General features: G+C 42.8%; 1 protein-coding gene across 1 annotated transcript in view; it reads right to left on the bottom strand.

Annotated features, from left to right (window-relative positions):
- The window catches only part of HDAC2 (histone deacetylase 2), a 28178-nt gene extending 19629 nt beyond the window's left edge, over window positions 1-8549 (bottom strand). The window contains exon 1 of the mRNA XM_037131201.2: window positions 8235-8549. Within this exon, the coding sequence (XP_036987096.2) occupies window positions 8235-8286 (52 nt within the window). The 5' untranslated portion in view covers window positions 8287-8549. The remainder of the gene's footprint in view (window positions 1-8234) is intronic.
- Between the last annotated feature and the right edge of the window lie 10814 nt (window positions 8550-19363).

The raw sequence follows: 19363 nt of genomic DNA, 5'->3' as shown, positions 1-19363 counted from the left end.
TTAAATATATTTTATTGATTATGTCATTAAAGTTGTCCTATTCCCCCCCTTCATTCCCCTCTACTCTGCACACCCCCTCCCTCCTATTTCCCTCCTTTAGTTCATGTCCATGTGTCCCAAGTCCTTTAGATTCTGTATTTCCCATAGTATTCTTGTCCTCCCCCTATTTTCTACCTACCGTCTATGCTACTTACTCTCTGTACCTTCTCCCTACTTCTCCTCTTCCCACTCTCCTGTTGCTAACCCTTATGTAATCTCCATTTCTATGGTTCTGCTCCTGATCTAACTGTCCTCTTAGTTTGCTTTGGTTTTAGGTGTGGTTGTTAGTAACTGTTGAGTTTGCTGTCCTTTCACTGTTCATCTTTTTTAATCTTCTTTTTCTTAGGTAAGTCCCTTTAACATTTCATATAATAAGGGCTTGGTGATGATGAACTACTTGAACTTGACCTTATCTGAGAAGCACTTTATCTGCCCTTCCATTCTAAATAAAAGCTTTGCTGGATCGAGCAATTGTGGATATAGGTCTTTAGATTTCATGACTTGGAATACTTCTTTTCCAGCCCCTTCTTGCCTGTAAGGTCTCTTTTGAGAAATACACTGATATTCTGATGGGAACTCCTTTGTAGGTGACTGTCCCTTTATCTCTTGCTGCTTCTAGGATTCTCTCCTTCATTTTAATCTTGGCTAATGTAATTATGATGTGCCTTGGTGTGTTCTTCCTTGGGTCCACCTTCTTTAGGACTCTCTGGAAGTCTCTGGTTTCCTGGACTTCCTGGAAGTCTATTTCCTTTGCCAGAGTGGGGAAGTTCTCCTTTATTATTTGTTCAAATAATTTTTCCACTTGTTGCTGTTCCTCTCCCCCTTCTGGTACCCCTATAATTGGAATGTTGGAACATTTAAAGATGTCCTGGAGGTTCCTAAGCCTCTCATTGTTTTGAATTCTTATTTCTTCATTCTTTTCTGTTTGGTCATTTCTTTCTTCCTTCTGGTCCACTCAATTGATTTTAGTCCCAGTTTTGTTTCCATCACTATTGGTTCCCTATGCATTTTGCTTCATTTCACTTAGTGTAGCCTTCATCTTTTCATGAAATTTGCAACTAAAATCAACCAGTTCTGTGAGCATCCTGATCACCAGTGTTTTGAACTGTGCACCGGATAGGTTGGCTATCTCTTGATCACTTAGAAGTATTGGCTCTGGGACTTTGAGCTGTTCTTCTGCTTGAGCCATAATTTTTTTTGTCAGGTCGCACCTGTTATGTATGAGGAGCAGAGGCTTAGGCGTTCACCAGGGCAGGTCAACCCAGTGGCTGGGTTGTGAGAACTGTATGTGGGGGTGAGGTCAGAGAGGAGCAATGGCATTTGTTCTGCTCTCTCTCAGATTTTGGTCCCCTCTGCCACTTCCCACAAGCAAATTGGGCCCTTCTGGTGCTGATTCCCAGGTGTGTGGGCTTGTGTACGTTCCAGGACCCTGTGGAACTCTCCAGTGAATTCTCCCATGAGGCTGGGAGTCTCTCCCGGCACCTCAACCCCTGAAAGTTTCTCTAGTTGGTGCTTTTCGGCTTTAATTCCCGTTGCTGGGGCCCTGGGTTGTGAGGTCTGTCTCACTGCTCGTTTTTTTGCCTGGTTTATCTGCACGCAAATGTGTGACCAACGTCAGCTAACTGCCTTGTGCCCTCACTGGTTCTGCCTGCTGCCACCCAACGCCTGGCATCTGCCAGCCACCACCTGCGCACCTGGGTCGGTGAGGCCGCTTTTTCCTGCGGAGACCCCTCTCTGCCAGCCACCCACTCTGCCCCTTACTGGTCTGGACGAATAGTTCACTGTTATTGGACTTTGGTACAGTTCAATTTTCTGACTGTTTTGGTTGTGTTCTGTTTCTAAATCTCTGTTGTCCTTAAACTTGGTTGTGCGAGGAGGTACAGTGTTTCCACTTACGCCTCCATCTTGGCTGGAGGTCCAGAAATCACCTTTCTAATCCATCAGAGTTATTCTGTCAACAACAGGATCCTCAAATTATTAAAGTACATAGGCTTAAGAAGTTTCTCTGCTAAATTTATAGGCTCTACTCCCATCAAGAAAATGCATACTAAGTGACACTTGCCCACAAGGACAGCCAAGCAGCAGAAAATTGCTACTTGGCTTATTAAGACTTGTCCCAAAATGTAAGGGGGTTAATAAAAACCATCTCCAATATTTTCCTGCTTAATTTCATCTCAAAATTCTCTAGATGGCTGCTTTGTAGCCATTCACTTTTTATCTATCATCCATCCATTTATCCACCCACCCTCCCTCCTTACGTGAGGACATACCCACTGATTTCACAGTGAAAGAGAAAGGCAGGGAGGGATAAAAACACCAACGTGAGAAACATCCATCAGCTGCCTTTCACGCACACTGCCCAACCTGCGACTGAACTGTGAACGACCCAGGTGTGTGTCCTGACCAGGAATTGAACCTTTCAGTCTACCAAACACTCCAACCAACCTGAGCAGCACTGACCAGGGTGCCATTCACTTTTTAATAAAGATAAAATGTCTTTTCTCAGTTTTTATGAACCTATGGCTTTTCATTCATCTTAATTAAATGGTCAATAATCTAATTTGGGCATTTTAAATGATATCCTGATTCTCATCAAAATAATAAAAAATGCTTTACCAATGAAGTAAATATCCAGAAAAAGTAGCTCAAGGTGGCTTCTTGAACACAACAAACTTTGTTACTCTAAAGAGACAACCATAAAGAATTAGTTATCTGCAAAATTTTAGTAACTGCCCAACCTTCAAGAAGGTATCAGAATGGAAATGGCTATTAAGTCTACAATAGCTTATCCAAGTCCTTAGGACTAGATGTACTTCAGATTTTTTCCTTCGGATTTTGTAAATGTAATGTGACACCGCTGCCATATATGACGGATGTCCTGGAGCCTAGGGAGTATTCTATAATCAAACTTTAACATTTCTGCAGCAAAAAATTTGTGAATACTCACTGTAAGTGGAGTAAAGGTCATATATAATAATTCAGATTAAGCTTTTGATTCTAAATGAGTTACTTTTTTTTCTTTTTCAATTTTCAGATTTTGGATTTCAGAAGTGTAAAATTTACCTTTACCCCTAGAGAAAAGCTGATGAAAAAGTGATTCAGGGAAAAAGAAAGCTATTGTATTACTTTTGTCTTCTACAGTCTTAATCCACTGGCAGATTTAACACACCGGTCACTCCTCCTCCTTGAAATAAGGAGTCTTGGCTTTCACTGAGAGTACCACTTTCCTTGATTCTATCTCGACCAGTAGTCACTCATCCACCAATCTTTAAATATTAGGGTTTCTCAGGTTCATTCATTGATTAACAAATCAAGAGGCTACCATTTGCCAGGCACTGTTCTGGGTGCTTGGGTAAGTCAGTGAACTAGAGTGCTGCCCCAAATGCACTTATCTCAAGAATGAATCACTTAACTGTTCAAAGAAACTTCAAAGTTATTCTTTATTCTGTACCACAATCACCCAGTTCTTACTCCACTTCCAATCCATCAACAAGTTTTATAAATTTTACTCCCTAAACCTTCCTAAATGTGTCTATCTGTCAATTGCAACCATTATATTTTATATGGACCACATGCATTTAATTCTTGCTGTCAGTCTTATACTCCATCACTCTTTACCATTCTGTCCCCACTTCCAAAAGCTCTCTCTGCTTAAAACCTTCAATGGCTTTCTGAGTATCTTACCACAAAATCTTATGTAGTCTGGCCCTATAGGCACCCCATGGTTCCCCCAAGTCTTCCTCTTGGCTTCCTTTTGATTAAGTGTGCCAGGTTGTTTCTAACTACCAGGACGGTGAGTTCAGTTTGCAATATCTTATGTAGGAAAAAACTTTTTTATGGCTAGCCCACTCATTCTCTTCCTTCAGGCCTTCCCTTGTCTGATTACCCTATAAAGGTGTCCTCTCTCACTATCAAACATACAGTCTTTCACGTCCTTCGTAAGACTCAATCTTTTGTCTACCTGGCAGAGTAGACTTTAAGCTCATTTGATATTTCTGAACCCAAAACTGACTTTGAGGACAAGTATAAGCCAACTGCTGTTCAAAACAGAGAGAAATAAGACTTACTAACTAACATAAACACCTTCATACTTGAACTTTTAAATCTGGTCTCATCTGTGATTTAATACTATTATGACTGCTACCTCTTCCCCAATTCCAGCTATTTCCTGTAATGCGGATTTGTCAAGTGAGGCATTTACAGTTTGTTAAAAAGAAACAAGTAAATACTAATACTTTCTTTTACTGTAGCAGAGAAAAAAGTTTAATTATTTTTAAATAAGTTATTTATTTTTGAGAGGGGAAGGGAGGGAGAGAAACATCAATCTACTGGCTCTCACACGCCCAACTAGGGGCATGGCCCATAATCCAGGCATGTGCCCCGACGGGGAATTGAACTGGTGACTTTTCAGTTTGCAGGCTGGTGCTCAATCCACTGGGCCACAACAGCCAGGGCTCTCCAAACATTTTAATGCACTCTGCTAAGATGAGGAAAAAACAAGTGCACAGACCAATATGTGAGTAACTGTATAAATTATGTATACAGTTGACCTTTGAACACCATGCAGGTTAGGGGCACAGATGCCCACCACCTGCAGCCAAAAAGCCACCTACAATTTTTGACTCCCCAAACCTGAACTACAGTACTCCCTTAATATCTGCAGGGAGCTGCTTCTAAGATTTCCCTGACCACCGCCTGCCCACGTGGACATCAAAATCCCCAGATGCTCTAGTACCTTACATAAAATGACATGAAACGATGCATACAGTCAACCCTCTGCATCCACAAATTCCCAAATGTGGACTGAAAAATACTGTTTCAGTCAGTGGTTGGTTGAATCCACAGGTATGGAGTGTATTTGAAAAAAGTCTGTGTGTAAGTGGATCTGTGTAGTTCAAAGGTCAAGTATTTATACAACCCTGCTATATATATGGTGTACACAGTAAAACAGGCACTAAATGTGATTAGTCTCCAGTTTAATTCAAAACAAAGACAAGTCAACACTTCCCAATAAAGGGTTAAAAACATACTGTAATCATGGCCTAATACAGCTTGGTTTGCTAATTACATTTTAAGTACAGAAATCACATTCTTTTTAAAGCCAGAAGAGAGTCAGTGACTGACGAGCTCTATCTTTTTAGAGATCATTGATAACCTTGCACTACATACAATAAGATGGCCAAGTTTTAGAAATATGGTTTTGGAAAATTTGAAGCAGGAGTCACTAGCTATGAGAAATACGAACTTCTCTCACTTTTCCCAAAGGTTTAAGGATGCCTCAAGTTTCTCTTAGAACCAGCATCCCAGTGATCAAAAGAGTATAGTACTGAAGACCGTGAAGTATACAGAGAATAATACCTGTCTTTAGAATCCCTTTCACTTGCGAGACATTCTTTCTGTGTCACCAAGAGTGCCTAATGGTCTCAGTACGCCTAAAGGTAGTAGGATCCCCATGATTATAGAATTTGCTACTCTACTCTTTTTAATCTTTCTTCCACTTTACCAACAAATTAAAACCAGCTAACCTATGCTAGCTAAAGGCCCTATTACTACTGATACTATCCCCTCCCAATCTAATCCATGTGGCATATTCAGTAACAGAATTCTTTGGTGCAGACGCTGCTTTACTTACATCCTTTTTTTTCCCCTACAATTAGAAAACAAACACTTGCTACCTTTATATGTAAGCTGACAAAATAGTTTTTTGGTGATATAAACACGAGCTTTTGGAATTATGTAAAGCCTGACATTCTATCACATGATAATAGTTAGCACAACACCTATCCAACTCAATAATCTCTGAAAATATTACATGAACCTTCCCCACACAAAAACCCAAAGAATAGTCCAAATGAGCCAAGGAAGAATCACAGACCAAAACCAGATAACCTAACCAGATATTGCCAAGCATTCAATTATACAGCTGTTGTTGGCCATCAGATAAAGCAGATGAATGGTCTACAAGAAAGTCACAATCACGGGCTTAAATTATTCCCACTCTTCCATTGTACCTATGAAGCCTACACCTTGTTCTTCAGACCAGTGCTCACTCCCATTCCCTCAACAAAGACCCATCATAAATAGGTCCACAAACAAACAGCTGTTCATAAAACTGCTAAAGTCTAGCTCCTGGTTTTGCAGTTCAAGCCTAGTGACAAGAAGTTACCAGCGGCTTCTTCACTGTCAACAGCAATTAAGCTGCAGGAAGAGCTTAGAACCAGTTTCCCCAACCTTTTTAAACCTTTCTCCTTTATCTTAAGCTCTGACAAGAACAAATCTATAAATCTCAGAAACAATATAATTAAAAAAATTAACTTACATGGTTATTTACTTTCCGATGTGAATGCAAGGCCAGGGGTTTGCCAGTGACCCCAAATATGCATAAAGTCTTAAAAACCAAACTAAAAAAAACCCTTTAATAATTGATGTTAAAATTAAATGTACAAGTCCTTTTCCCATTTTCTAATTGGGTTGGTGGAAAAGGGAGGGAGGTGGGGAGCAAGGGGCGGGGGAGGCTGGGATGGGAAAAATAGACAAAAAACTGTACTTGAAAAACAACTAAATAAAATTAAAAAAAATTAAATGTAATCCCATATCCACTCCTCCACGATGGCATAATTTCAAGCCAGCATGTATTACACATATATGTGGTACTCTCACAAAATGTTTAAAACATAGCTTTAACTAGTGTTAGCTTCCAAATATCAGTTTGGATTTCTTCTGCAAGATTTGAGATTTTTCCACAAATGACACAAGTGATTATCTTATATAAACAGGCATTAAAAGACTCATCCTTGCTAACTGAAAAGATGTCCATTTCCAAATGAGAATCTGGCCCGGTCTTCTAAGGTCTTTCCAAATCTCTCTAAGATGTTTGTATTATAACACACCAAATGTAGGAAACAGCTTCCAAAATTTGTATTGATTCAGACAAATCAGATAGGACTTTCAGGTCGTTAAGCCTAGTTTCTTTGTTGTACTCTAGAGTCCCGTCTCTGGAGAGTAACCTGCTCGGAACTATTTACCACGTTCGGGTCTTTGTGAAATCTGTAAAACAGGTTACTATTCTACTTAGTGTAATTTAGGCTGGCTTAGGAAACAGGATTCCGATTTAACGTTACCACTCCAACTTCAAATTCGAAGAAACCCCCAAAGTAAAATCCGACTTTTATGATTTACTTCATGTACCATGAAGTCAAGCTTACCTAATTATTTAGTACTTCTTCACCATGCAAAGTTTTCCTAGACCAGGACTCCCACCACCTAAACCTCCAAACCAGGGTGGTATTTCCTGATCGAACAAAGAGCAACAAAGAAGTGGGTGGTAACCACCTCCCCGAGAGGCAAGCCGACGGCTTGATCTACAAGACACACAGTAACAGCTCCATCTTTCCCTACCACCGTCCTATTTCCCGTGAAAACCAACTGCCTCAAACTCGAAAACCCTCGTTTTCATTGAGGAAGTGAAGCAGCCTTTTCATTTGAATGCTTAGAAAGTGGCGCTCAAAAAACCGGCGAACAAAGGAGAGAGAATGGAGCCCACGCAAAACATCGGCATGACTGTGTTCCCAGTCGAACGTGGGTCTCGACCCTCGGTAACTACTTTGCAGTACCCACCCGGCTCAAGGGGCCCGGGAGGCTGGAGGGAAAAGGCGCTCCGCGCAGTCAGACTGGGAGGGGAACCAGCGGCCTGGGGAGGCGGGGAGCAAAGCGGACTGGAGGGGCGGAGCTCCCGCGGCCGCCCGGCTTTGTGTGGAGTCTGGGCCTGGGTACTGTTTCGACCCGGGGGTAAGGGTCGGCTGCAGGGGACCGGAGTAGGTACCCACCAACTCTGCTCCCACGAGTGGCAGGCGAGAGAGATGCCAGGGAGAGCGGTCTCCTCCGCCGCCACCAAGAAGCCGTGGTAGGCCGGCGCCGTCCCAGAGGCGGCGTACTGCACTGCCAGACACAGATCGTCGGGAGGAAAAGTGGGGCGTCCACCCGGCTGCCGTCCCAGAGTCCCCTGGGACGGCTCGCCGCGGAGGGGGTCCCACTCCCGGTGATGGGTCCGCAATGGGTTAAGATTCGGACAGGCGTCGATCCCTCCCCCTTCCCATCCTTCAGCTCCGGCGCCCCCTCGCCCGGCGGCCTCAGAGCCCCGCGCGGCTGCGAGCCCGGCGCCCCAGCCCTGCCCTCCCGCCGGCTCTGCCTCTCACCATCGTAGTAGTAGCAGACTTTCTTTTTACCGCCTCCCTGACTGTACGCCATGGGCTCCTCAGCCACGGCCGCCTCCGGGCTGCTCCTCCTCCTCCTCCTGCTGCTGCTGCCGCCGCGGCTCGGCGGGGAGAGAAAAGGGCTGGGGATCAGGTGGGGGCGGCCGTCTCGCGGGGAAGAACAGGCCGGAGGCTGGAGAGGAGGGGGCGCCGGAAGGGCTTGGTACGGCCGGGCGGAGGGGCCGGGAACGCGGAGCCCGGGTAGCTGCGGCGCCAACTCGCGATACTGGGGAGGGGGAGGGAGCCGCCAAACCACCTCCGGAGGCCGAGGGGAGATGGGACCCGTCCACTGTGGCCTCCACGGGGGAGGGAGGAGCACGACTAGAGACCGAGGCCCTTTAGTCTTAAGATAAGAGGCCTTCTAGTGAAAACCCACTTGAAGAATGGGCCGGCAAGTATAATTGTAAAAAATTTTAAAAGACAGGCTTTCGCTTTTTAAGTAGATAAAAAGAAGCACAAAGCGGGTTAACGCTCTCCCCTTTCAGATCTTCGCGCAGTGGTTGCGCCTATCTGGAGCCTGCGCAGTCGACTCCTCCCCAAACCGTGGCACTGGCCGCGCAAGCCCCCTCCCTCCGCGTTGTGCCCTGGCCGCCCCCACCACCACTGTCGCGAAGCTACTGCGGGAGCTTACCACGTGCCGCAAGCTCGGCGGGGAGAGACCACTGTGGCACGCCTCCTGGCCCCCTTGAATTCACTGGTGTGCAGCCCGTGGCCCTTCTGTGCCAGGCGCCTCCGTGTTCTCATTTATTCATTTATTCATTTTTCTTTATTTTATTCTCACCAAGACTTGTTCCGAGGGTCTGAGGTCTGTTTAAGTGACATCACAGACGTGAAGGAATAGAGTTTACAGCCAGGTGTGAATAAGCATTTATGGAACGCATTTACGTGTTAGGCACGGGCCTAAGCATTTTCATTTATAAAGTGTTTCACTGTACCTAGTTAACTTACTTGAGACTTCAATCAACGCTGAGACGTATTATTTCTAATCTTTAAAATTTGGGATCAAGGAATTTGATCCTCTCAACTGTTGATGGTCTGGGGTTTGAATTCAGTCTTTCTCCAAAATACACACACCCTGGCTACTCCACTGTACTGCCACTGCTGACTGGTTACTTGAAGACCAGAGCGGAAAGCTAAGAGAAAAGATTTTAAACTCACGGACGTTATGAATACCCGTGCCCCTGTGTTCGAGTCAGCATTTGTAGAGCACCTAGGATAAGCCAGGCGCCTTGCAATAGAGGATGGGCCGCTTCTTCAGCGTACCACTCTGATCTCAACTATATCCTTTACAATTTCCTCCAAATACTCTCCTAATCTCCCCACCCATTCAAAACAAACAAAAAACCCTTATTGAAGCAGGAACCTTTTGGAGCCACTACCCCAAATATCTTCTTTGTTTTAGTATTTGACATCAAAATCCCCAAGGCGCTAATAATTGAAACAGTAATTTTCCTGGACCGATCCAAAAATTTAGGAAAAATAAATCCAGGACAATCTGCACCCCGCGCCCCCCCCACTCACCCCCGTTCGTATTTTTAACAAGCACCGAAGGTAATTGATGCTATTGGTACAGCAACCACAGTATGAGAAACCTTAGAGGAAGAATAAGTACGTAGTATTGACTTTTAAAGTTTTGCTCTATCAGGTCCAAAATCAACTTGGTACATTCTGAGAACACAATAAGTTAATTGAGTAGAAACTGATGTTCTTGTCAGAGCCAACATAGAAAAGTCTGAAATGAGTCTTAAGGAAACTTCCCTGATTCTACCCCTCTCCCTAAGTGTTTCCTGAGCCCCTCTCAAGGTAGTTGTGTATTTCTAGCTCAACACTGGCTGTTACAATTGCTCACAACTTCTGTGTAACATTCTCATTAGAATAGAGTATCAGGAGAGGAGGGATACTCTGTCTTGTACATAATCATGTCTCTTGTGCCTAAGACTTGGGACAAGTCACTTAAACTTTTTTTTTGTGTGTGTGTGTGTGTCTGAATTGCCTTATCTGTAAAATGGGGCAATATCACTTAAGTTCTCATATAAATATTGAGTAGCTCAAATTAAAAAAATAAATATGAAATAGTGTTTAAGGAGTAACGAACTATCTGAATGATTACAATTACTGTTATAATAATTAGTAATAGTAGTATTGTTATTGTTTGCATCCGCAGCACGTCGTAGCCTTGAACTTGTAAGAACAATCTAGAAACGTATTTTTGATTGGTTGAGGAATGTGATATATTGTTTATTATTTAATAATTTTAGTCAGGAGGAAATTACCATTTGAAACTGGCATTGGACTCCTTCAATTAATCCAGTGATCAGAGCAGGCCATGAGAATTATGTACCTAAGCATCTATAATGAGCTTTAGATCATTAAAGATCAACAGAATCAGTTATTGAAACCTATTGACAAGCTCCAGACTTCACTTACTATTTTCAGACTCATCTCCAGCAAACCTTTTTACCATTAGAAAGAAGGGAGTTTTAGCCAATATATTGAAGAAAACAAACTGAGAACATGGTTCATTCATAGATTTCATAATTGAGAATTGTCTTTATTCTTAAACTACTTTTCTTTTGTTCCTGCCCTGTCTATACAAACTTATTTTTTTCCAATCTTGAAGATATTTAGTGCTTTGAGCTTATTCAATGAAATGTTTGTTAAACAAAAATGGATTATTTAGAAATAAGACTACCGCCACATGCCACTTAACCTTGTGGACATGCTCTGAGAAGTGTGTTAGGTGATTTCATGTTTATGGGAACACCACAGAGTGCACATAAACAAACCTAGGTGGTGTACATACAACATATCACACACCTAGGCTCTGTGGAATAGCCTATTGCTCCTAGACTAGAAGCCTCTGCAGCATGTTACTGTATAAAACAGCACAAGACTAAATCAAGCACAAGAGAAAATGATACAATTGAGACTGTAAACAAGATATAGGAAGCTGCTGCTGGCATAACATGGCAGACTGTTTTATAGCAATTTTTTGCATGAGTAGAATGTATACTGTAAAGTAAGGATTAAAAGTATGCTATAGTAAATACATACACCAGTACCATAGCTATCATTATTAACAAGTATCATGGACTATATGTAACTGCTGTGCTATACTTTTATACGACTGGCATGCGGTAGGTTTGTTGACACCAGCATCACCACAAACATGTGAGTAATGCACTGCACTAAGATGACGCTAGGCGATAGGAATTTTTCAGCTCCATTATAATCTTATGGGTCCACAGATAACTATATGTGGCCTGTTGTTGACCAAAGCGTTATGTGGTGCATAACTGTATTTAGAAACCAATTGCCTCCGTTTATGCTGAAAAATAAAACATGCTACCAACTGCAGCAGGTAGTTTAATTTTAATCATTATAAAAGAATTGTATAGGCAAAGGGATTCTATTATCTTAAGAAATTTAGATTTCTTGGTGTTCAGTTCTATGTAGCAGCTCCATAAGGTAATACGGAAAGTGGAGAACTATAGTAGCTAACACAGGGGGGTTGTCACTAACTGAAACAGCCTTGAGCTGAACTTTCATCTCAGAAACGTGGTGCCTGTTTTCACACAGTATTTCACTCATAAATCTGGATAGTAACACCAAAACGATGAAAGGTTCTAGAGTTATTTGAACCATGCATTTGTGTAGTAAAGTTTAAAATTGCCCATTTTCACTAAAAATATACTTTTGAATCATAGCTTACCCACCAAATGACTCATCCATATTGGACTTTTCAAGTCACCCCTGTTAGCTTGTTAATTGATAAATGCTTTGCTCATGACCCTCAAAACATGGTGTTACTTTGATCCAACTCATCTACTTGCACACAATTTTTAGCAAAATTCTATACTCACACTGTCTCAGAAAATTTACTTGTTAGTATTTCCTAACCACCCTACATATGTATCTAATTCTTCCTCTTTCCTTCAGATCTGATCATCACTCCTCTTCACTGAGCATCAGAACTGTACAAATGGCGGTGGTGTTTGGGTGTTGGGACCATCGAGTAGAAAATCAAATAATGAGGACAGTGGAACAGAAGCATAGGGACCTGGGTCCTTGAAGACCTCCTTTGTACCTCTGCCAGACCTGGAGTGTCTTCTTCTGGATTTCTGGTTATTTTCAGGAAAAATAGAGAAAATAAGCAGTACATTTGCTTAAATAACTGTACTCAGGATTTTGCTATATACAGCTGAACACAATGCTAACACATAAAGTATGAATTAGAAGATAATGACTATCAAGAAACTACAGATTTCTGTTGGGGACAACACTTCATGGTGTCTGAATATCTTGAGAACAGAGGTACTGAATACTTTTTGTTCCAAATAATTTCCTCCAAGGTGTGTGTAGCGTGAACAGCTGTTCATATCCATTGTAAGAGACTTGAGTTCCCTGAATTTATTCTCCTGTAATGCAATTCATTGGAAGTGTAGGTGTCATGCGACCTTCTTCCTCTTGGCCTTTAGAAACTGGAACTGGGCAGCAGTACAAAAAATAATACTGCTACTCTGGTCACCGCTACTGCCCTGAATAATAAGTTAACATAGATAGCTTTAACACAGGAGCCTTGTGTTTATACTAGCAACTGAAAATATGGCTAGCTAGCTTAATAGCTTGCAAACAGGGTAAAATCTCTTTACATTTCTTGACAGTTTTTGGTGATGGGGCTAGGATGCTGAGAGAGATTTAGTAACCAACTTACTGGATTTGAATTTGAAACAAGTTAATGGGAATTGGTAGCAAGCATAGTGACCAGATTACACGGTCAGATGGGAATTGAACGACCCTCCATGTTACTGTCTGTTAATGAGGAGGAATTAGGGAGAGATTTGCAGGCTCGATACCAGGAAGTAGGTTTAAAGGCAGCAAAACAGGTTGTAACTCTTCTCCAGGCTGTAACTCTTCTCCAGGTTGGGGTGGGTGGGGGACTTCTTCACCATGTTGCAGGTGCTGTCAGCCGGTGCTCTCAGGCTCACGTCAGTCCCTCTCGGAAGCCCTAACGCTAATGCCTGTAACCAACACTTTCTAGAGACATCCTATTCACTCCCAGGACTTTACTTCTTATGTGGAAATCAGGCATTAATTTCTTCACTTCCAAGATCCGAGTTACTGAACTTCCGTGCTTGTTTCTGTCATAAGAGACTGTCAAGTGTTTAAGGAACCACCAATAGATCACAAAGCCGTCAGATAGCCCAGAAGGATAACTAACTCCTTTATGTGCGCTCTGAAAAGATGTTCCCAACATACATGTTCCGGAGTTTAGCAAAAGTGACTTGTGACACCACCTGAGCCTTAGAAGGCAGTCAGGTTTGCCTTCACTAACTGGCCTGAGTTGTCATAGATGATGGAATTGCCCTAGAGGGCAGGTTCTGAACCGTTGGTAATATATCCAGCTGTGCTTGGATTAATGCCTTGGACCACGCAGAAAGGTCAAATCAAAGCCTTAAGGAAAAAGCCAGTGGTTTTTCCAAGGTAGACCCTGATGGATTATGGGATTTCAGGAATCTGGGGGGCATGTTCAATACTGCAGATTGGCCCCATCCTGCTGCTTGACTATTATTGATAGTGCCTTAATTAAATGCCACATGAGACAAATGGAATGACTGTTAGATTAATCAGAAGGGTCAGTGGAGTCATATAACCACACGAGAATTAGAGTTCTGCAGAGAACATGTGGGGCGGATTGTTTGAAGCAGCAGACCTGTCGTGGCCTTGAGTGTTCCTGCACATTCTTGCAGAGTGTGCCGGGTTGTGAAGTTTCTGTCCACTGACACTGAGCAGTTTCTTTAGCTAGTCACATAGAAAACTAAGTAGGTCAAGGTGACTGTATTCTGACTGTCTTGTAACTGCCCGCTCTTAGGATGAGGAAAACTCTCGTGTTCACTGCTTGCTCAAGAAGTCCGGACCCTTGGTGCTGGGTTTTTTTTGGCAGGCAACCTACTCTGTGTGCTGGTGTCATCTGCACCCATTACATTTTCCCCCTAGGACTTGGGAGCAAGAGAAACTGACGCAAACATGTTGACGTTCATTCCTCTTGTTGTGCTGTGAGCAGTAAAGTACTTTGTGACTCAGGAGTCTCCTGACTTCAGCCAGAGCCCATGAAACTAGCAGGTTAACTTATTAGCTTGCAAGAAAGGATGCCCCACAGTTCATGACAATAGAATGCCGAAGCGTGGTCAACAATGAGAAATTTTTCCTTATACTGTGAACCCACAGAAATTTTATTTCCAACTCAGGGTAAATCCTAGATTCTTCCTGATCATAGAGGAGGAATGCAAACATTTCTAGGAAACTGCACATTAGCTTTGGGTAGGTTTTACTGTCTAAACTGATATGCTCTTATCTCATTTGTGCTAATATTAATACAACAAAGTTGAAGTATTAATAAAAAACACTTGAAAGAACTGAAAGTCATTGAAGATTCAACATCTTTTTTTCACAGGATATGAACAGGGACTGCTGATGACCCAGAACAGTTACTATTCAGGAGCAGTGAAGGTCAGATTTTGCCAAATGAGCTTTGCATCACCTCTTTCTCTTTTCTAACTATCCATGTTTTCTTTTTATTTCTTGCCCCCCCCAGTTTTATTGACATATAATTGACATAAGACCTTGTTTTTTGTCCTCAAATTTTCCATTGCCATGGCCCAAGAAATTACCATACCTTGCTTAGCATTACCATCCTTCCACCAGAAAATGCACATAGAAACTGTGTTCTTTGGTGCTACCCACCCTTCTTTTCTACAGTAACATTTTCACATTTCAGAGTGTTAAACTTTTCACTGTGGACTCTGGTCTTAGTTGTGCTAGTGGCTTGCTTTCTTTACAGGATGTTCAGGACCAACTGTTAATAAGTTCGCCACCTCGCTTTGCAGGAATAGTTTGATAATAGTTTCATGTTCTATCTGTGACATAATAAATTTTTACACTTGTTGGTATATTAATATGTTGGAAAGCATCTGTCAGGCAAAACTTTAAAAGCAGATGTTAAGTCTTGGTTATTTTTTTTCTGTCATCCGTTGCTTTATAGTTTGATTCTATTGCATTTCATTTGTGATGCTATGTTAATTAGCCAAACACATTTTCATTTCTTCTTAAACAACCAGTATTTATATGAGATTCAAGAAATGATCTTGCTTAAAAATAATACAATGGATACCTAAATTCGTATAACATTTTTCTGACTCGTCCTTCCTAACCCTTCATGTGTATTCCCCACCACCCTCAATGCAACGTGTATCTGAGCATTTGTATGTTTTCTTGTACTTGTCCATATTGTACGCCATCATAAAACTAGAAGATCATTGAAGGCATGTTTATTAGTTTGCTAGGGCAGCCATAACAAAGTACCACAGACTGGGTGGCTTACACATTAGAAATTTATTTTCTTTTAATTTTGGAGGCTAGAAGTCCCAGATCAAGTTGTGAGCAGGTTTGGTTTCTTCCGAGGCCCCTCTCCTTGACTTTCAGACATCCTCCTTCTCGCTGTGTCCTCTCATCTCATCCCTTTGTGTTATCTGTGTCCTAATCTCCTCTTCTTAAAAGGACCACCAGTCGTATTTGACTAGGATTCACCCTAATGCAATTTAATTTAATTACTGATTTAAGAGCTCTATCTTGAAGTACCATATTTTGCTGTGTACAATGTGCACATTTTTTTGCTCAAATTTTTGAGGGAAAAATAAGGATGCACATTATACATGGGTAGTACTAAATCTGTATCTAAATAAATGATTTTAATTTGTTTATGCTTACATATTAAAAGTATAACTCTAGAAATCAATAGTGATATCAGTATGTTAAAAAATAAATGCTGCTGTGGCTGGTGTGACTCAGTGGATTGAGAGTCGGCCTGTGAACCAAAGGGTCACGGGGTTTGATTCCTGGTCAGAGCACATGCCTGGGTTTCAGGCCAGGTCCCCAGTAGGGGGCACAAGAGAGGCAACCACACATTGATGTTTCCCTCTCTTCCTCCCTCCCTTCCTCTCTGTCTAAAAATAAATAAATGAAATCTTTTTTAAAAATGCTAAAATTCCTTTATAATACAAAAAACAAGTATCTAAATATTAATAAATAAATAATTGAATTAAATAATTAAAACAAAAGATTTTTTTCCCTGAAAGTTTGCACCAAAAACATGGCTGTGCATTATACACAGCAAAATACCAATAAATTTGCCTTCAGAGGTCCTGGGGGTGACAGCCTCAGTATGTGAGTTTTATGGGGACAGAATTCCGCCCATAACAGGGGAAACCTTGTCTTACTTGTCTTTGGGTTTGGGGTTAAGGGAGACAAGTCACTGTGTTCTAAAATTAATCTAGTCTCTGCAACATATCAACCCCTCCGATGCTATAACTACTTTATAAAATATATCCCCAAACTTCCCCTGAAATGTTCTACATTGGTCAGAATTCTTGGGTGTCAGTTCTGGTTATCATAAATGATACAGGGTGCAGCCAAGGCGGGGGACCCAAAAAAGATTTGGAATGATGTCCAGAACTCAAAGTGTATAGGAATATTGGAGAGACATATGAGATGTCCTCATCCCTTCCCCCCACAGGTGTGAGTTGGGGGGAAGGGACACATGGAGCAGGAACCTGCAGGGTTGTTTTGTACAGCCACAGCCTTGCAGCTAATCCATGGCGTGGTCATTTAACATATCTATAGCCTTTGGCGGGTCACTTGGATATGTTAAATGGCTGTGGCCAGGCTTGGAGCCAGGGGGATGAAGTCACTTCCCCCACCAAGATGTAACTGGGGTGCAGGTCTCCTGAGTTACAGTGCCTGCGTGGGAGCTTGGAGAAGATTGGCTCTAGGACATGGGGCCATACCTGCCCAGACTCACGATGGCAGCCCAGTAAACTTGTAATAATACAGAAATACTGGCAGGTGTAACTGATCGTGGAAGGAGTCGGAAATAGGGGTACAAAGGAAGATTGGCACGGGGATTTAAAAAGCCAGACACGGCAGCCATTGAGGAGGGGATAGCCATGCGGTTTGGGGCAGAGTGAGGACCCCTGCAGTCATGGAGGGGAGAGCCATGTGGTTTGGGGTAGAGTGAGGACCCCCGCTTGACGAGGTGAAAGAGAGAGCCACATGGTTTTGGCAGAGTGCAGATCCCCTCTTTCCCAGGTGAAAGGGAAAACGACGCAGCTTTGCCAGAATGGAGATCCCTGCAGCCAGGTGAAGAAGAAAGCCACATGCTTTTGGTGGAGTGTGGACCCCTGCAGCTTTGGTGGAAGAGGCCAACGTGGCTTTGGGGTGCCCCCTTTGGCCACATGGCCTGGAAAGCAGGAGAGACTTTGACTGGAACTTGGTACAAAGAACTCTTTCCAGTGGACTGTGAGAGGGTGCCACATGACTTTGGATTAACTAAAAAGAGATCCTGCCTGCACAGCAACACAGCTAATGGTGCCGGTGGCTTGAAACACAGACGTGTGCTCTTTTCCTGATTTACGGTACCCGGAGTTGGGACAGTGGGAGAAGGGAGAGCTGTGTGTGTGTGTAGGTGTATACCCTAAAGGACTTTGATATTTTAGTGGAGGCATTAGGCATAATTAGCATTAAATAACATTTTGTTTCCTTTTCACAAATCTCTGGCATTGAGAGATGTCTTTCCAATTGGCGGTGGACAGAAGAGCCCAGTAGATATTACTATTCCGTCCTTGGGAGGGGACCCTGTTGTTCTGTAGCAGTTTTTGGCATCCCTCGGTGGGCCAAATATTGCCCTCCTCCTTGGACCTCTGTTCGGTAACATAAGCATAAAAGGCATTTATCAGAAGGGTATAGGTAGCAGACAAAATTGATGGGAAAGTCAGAGGAACAGGCTTGGAAAATTGACAGGAATCAACCAGTTTAAAACAGATAAAATATAGCAAATATCTATGTGAGGGGGCTGGTTACAGTGTTTCTCAATGGGAACTGGAAACTGTTATTGCTAACACCACCACGTCCAGCTGCCACGGTCATACCAGTGACACATGCAGCCCTCCCTTTGCTGTGTCTTTGCTTCAGGATAAAAGTCCTGGACAGGACCATCCAATAAATACTTTTGAGGTCACATGCACCAGCTGTCAGGAATCAATGGGAGCAAGTTTTCTGGCCTTTTTGGTGGGAGATGGGAGCTTGACTTTCATCAAAATGCACCAATGGTACTGTCCCCAAACAAGTAGAGGGTCAGAGTAAGTGCTGGTCGGCCAAAAAAATGTCCACCTCTGAAAGTCACTTCTTGATACAAATGACCGATAATTAACTTTGATGGCTTTCTCGTTATACTGCAAGGCCTATCGTTCTTTTCATAAACAACTACTGCTCATCTCATAGACATTAAATACAACTTAGGTCATTGGGATTCTTCCAGCCCGGCGTCCAGATCTTTGGTTAAGGATCATCCTCAGTGTTTCCGTGAGGGTGTTTCCAGACGGAATTAACATTTGAATCCGTAGATTTGAGTAAAGCAGATGGCCCTTCATAATATGGATGGGGCCTTATTCAGTCAGTTAAAGGCAGAAATAGAACAAAGGCTGACCTCCTGAGCAAGAGGAAGTCCTGCCAGCAGTTGGCCTTTGGACTTGAACTGCAAAGTTGACTCTTTCTGGGTTGACAGCCTTGTGGCCTTTGGACTTGAAGTACAGCATCAGTAATTCCCTGGGTTTCTAGCCTATTGACTCACCTTACAGATTTGGAATGTGACAACTTCTGTAATTGCAGGAGCTAGTTCCTTAAAATAAATCTCTTTCTATAGATACACACTGTTGTGGACCGCTCTGCCTGGTTCTAGGAATTGTAACTCTACCCCTTGTGGCTAAGGATGAGCAACGACCTTTGGGAGGCGAGCCGTAAGAGACAAAGCTTGTCTCTGGTAGCAAACGCTGCCTCAGTTTCCTCTCCCTGCCCCCAAAGCATGGTCAAAGTCCTTGATGAGTAAGACCCCTCAGAGGAGTGGCAACCTAGACCAGCCACGACCACCTGGGAGGCCATCATGGAAGGACTGGGGGGGGCTGCAACAAAGAGGGAGCAATGGGCTCTCGCCCCCACTGGCTTTGACAAAGCCTGAGACC

This window comes from Artibeus jamaicensis, unplaced genomic scaffold, assembly GCF_021234435.1.
Source record: "Artibeus jamaicensis isolate MK-2021 breed Jamaican fruit bat unplaced genomic scaffold, CSHL_Jam_final contig_387, whole genome shotgun sequence".
Classification (NCBI taxonomy): Eukaryota; Metazoa; Chordata; class Mammalia; order Chiroptera; family Phyllostomidae; genus Artibeus; species Artibeus jamaicensis.
Note: the sequence above shows the minus strand (reverse complement) of the source record. Positions and strands in the feature narration are given on the sequence as shown.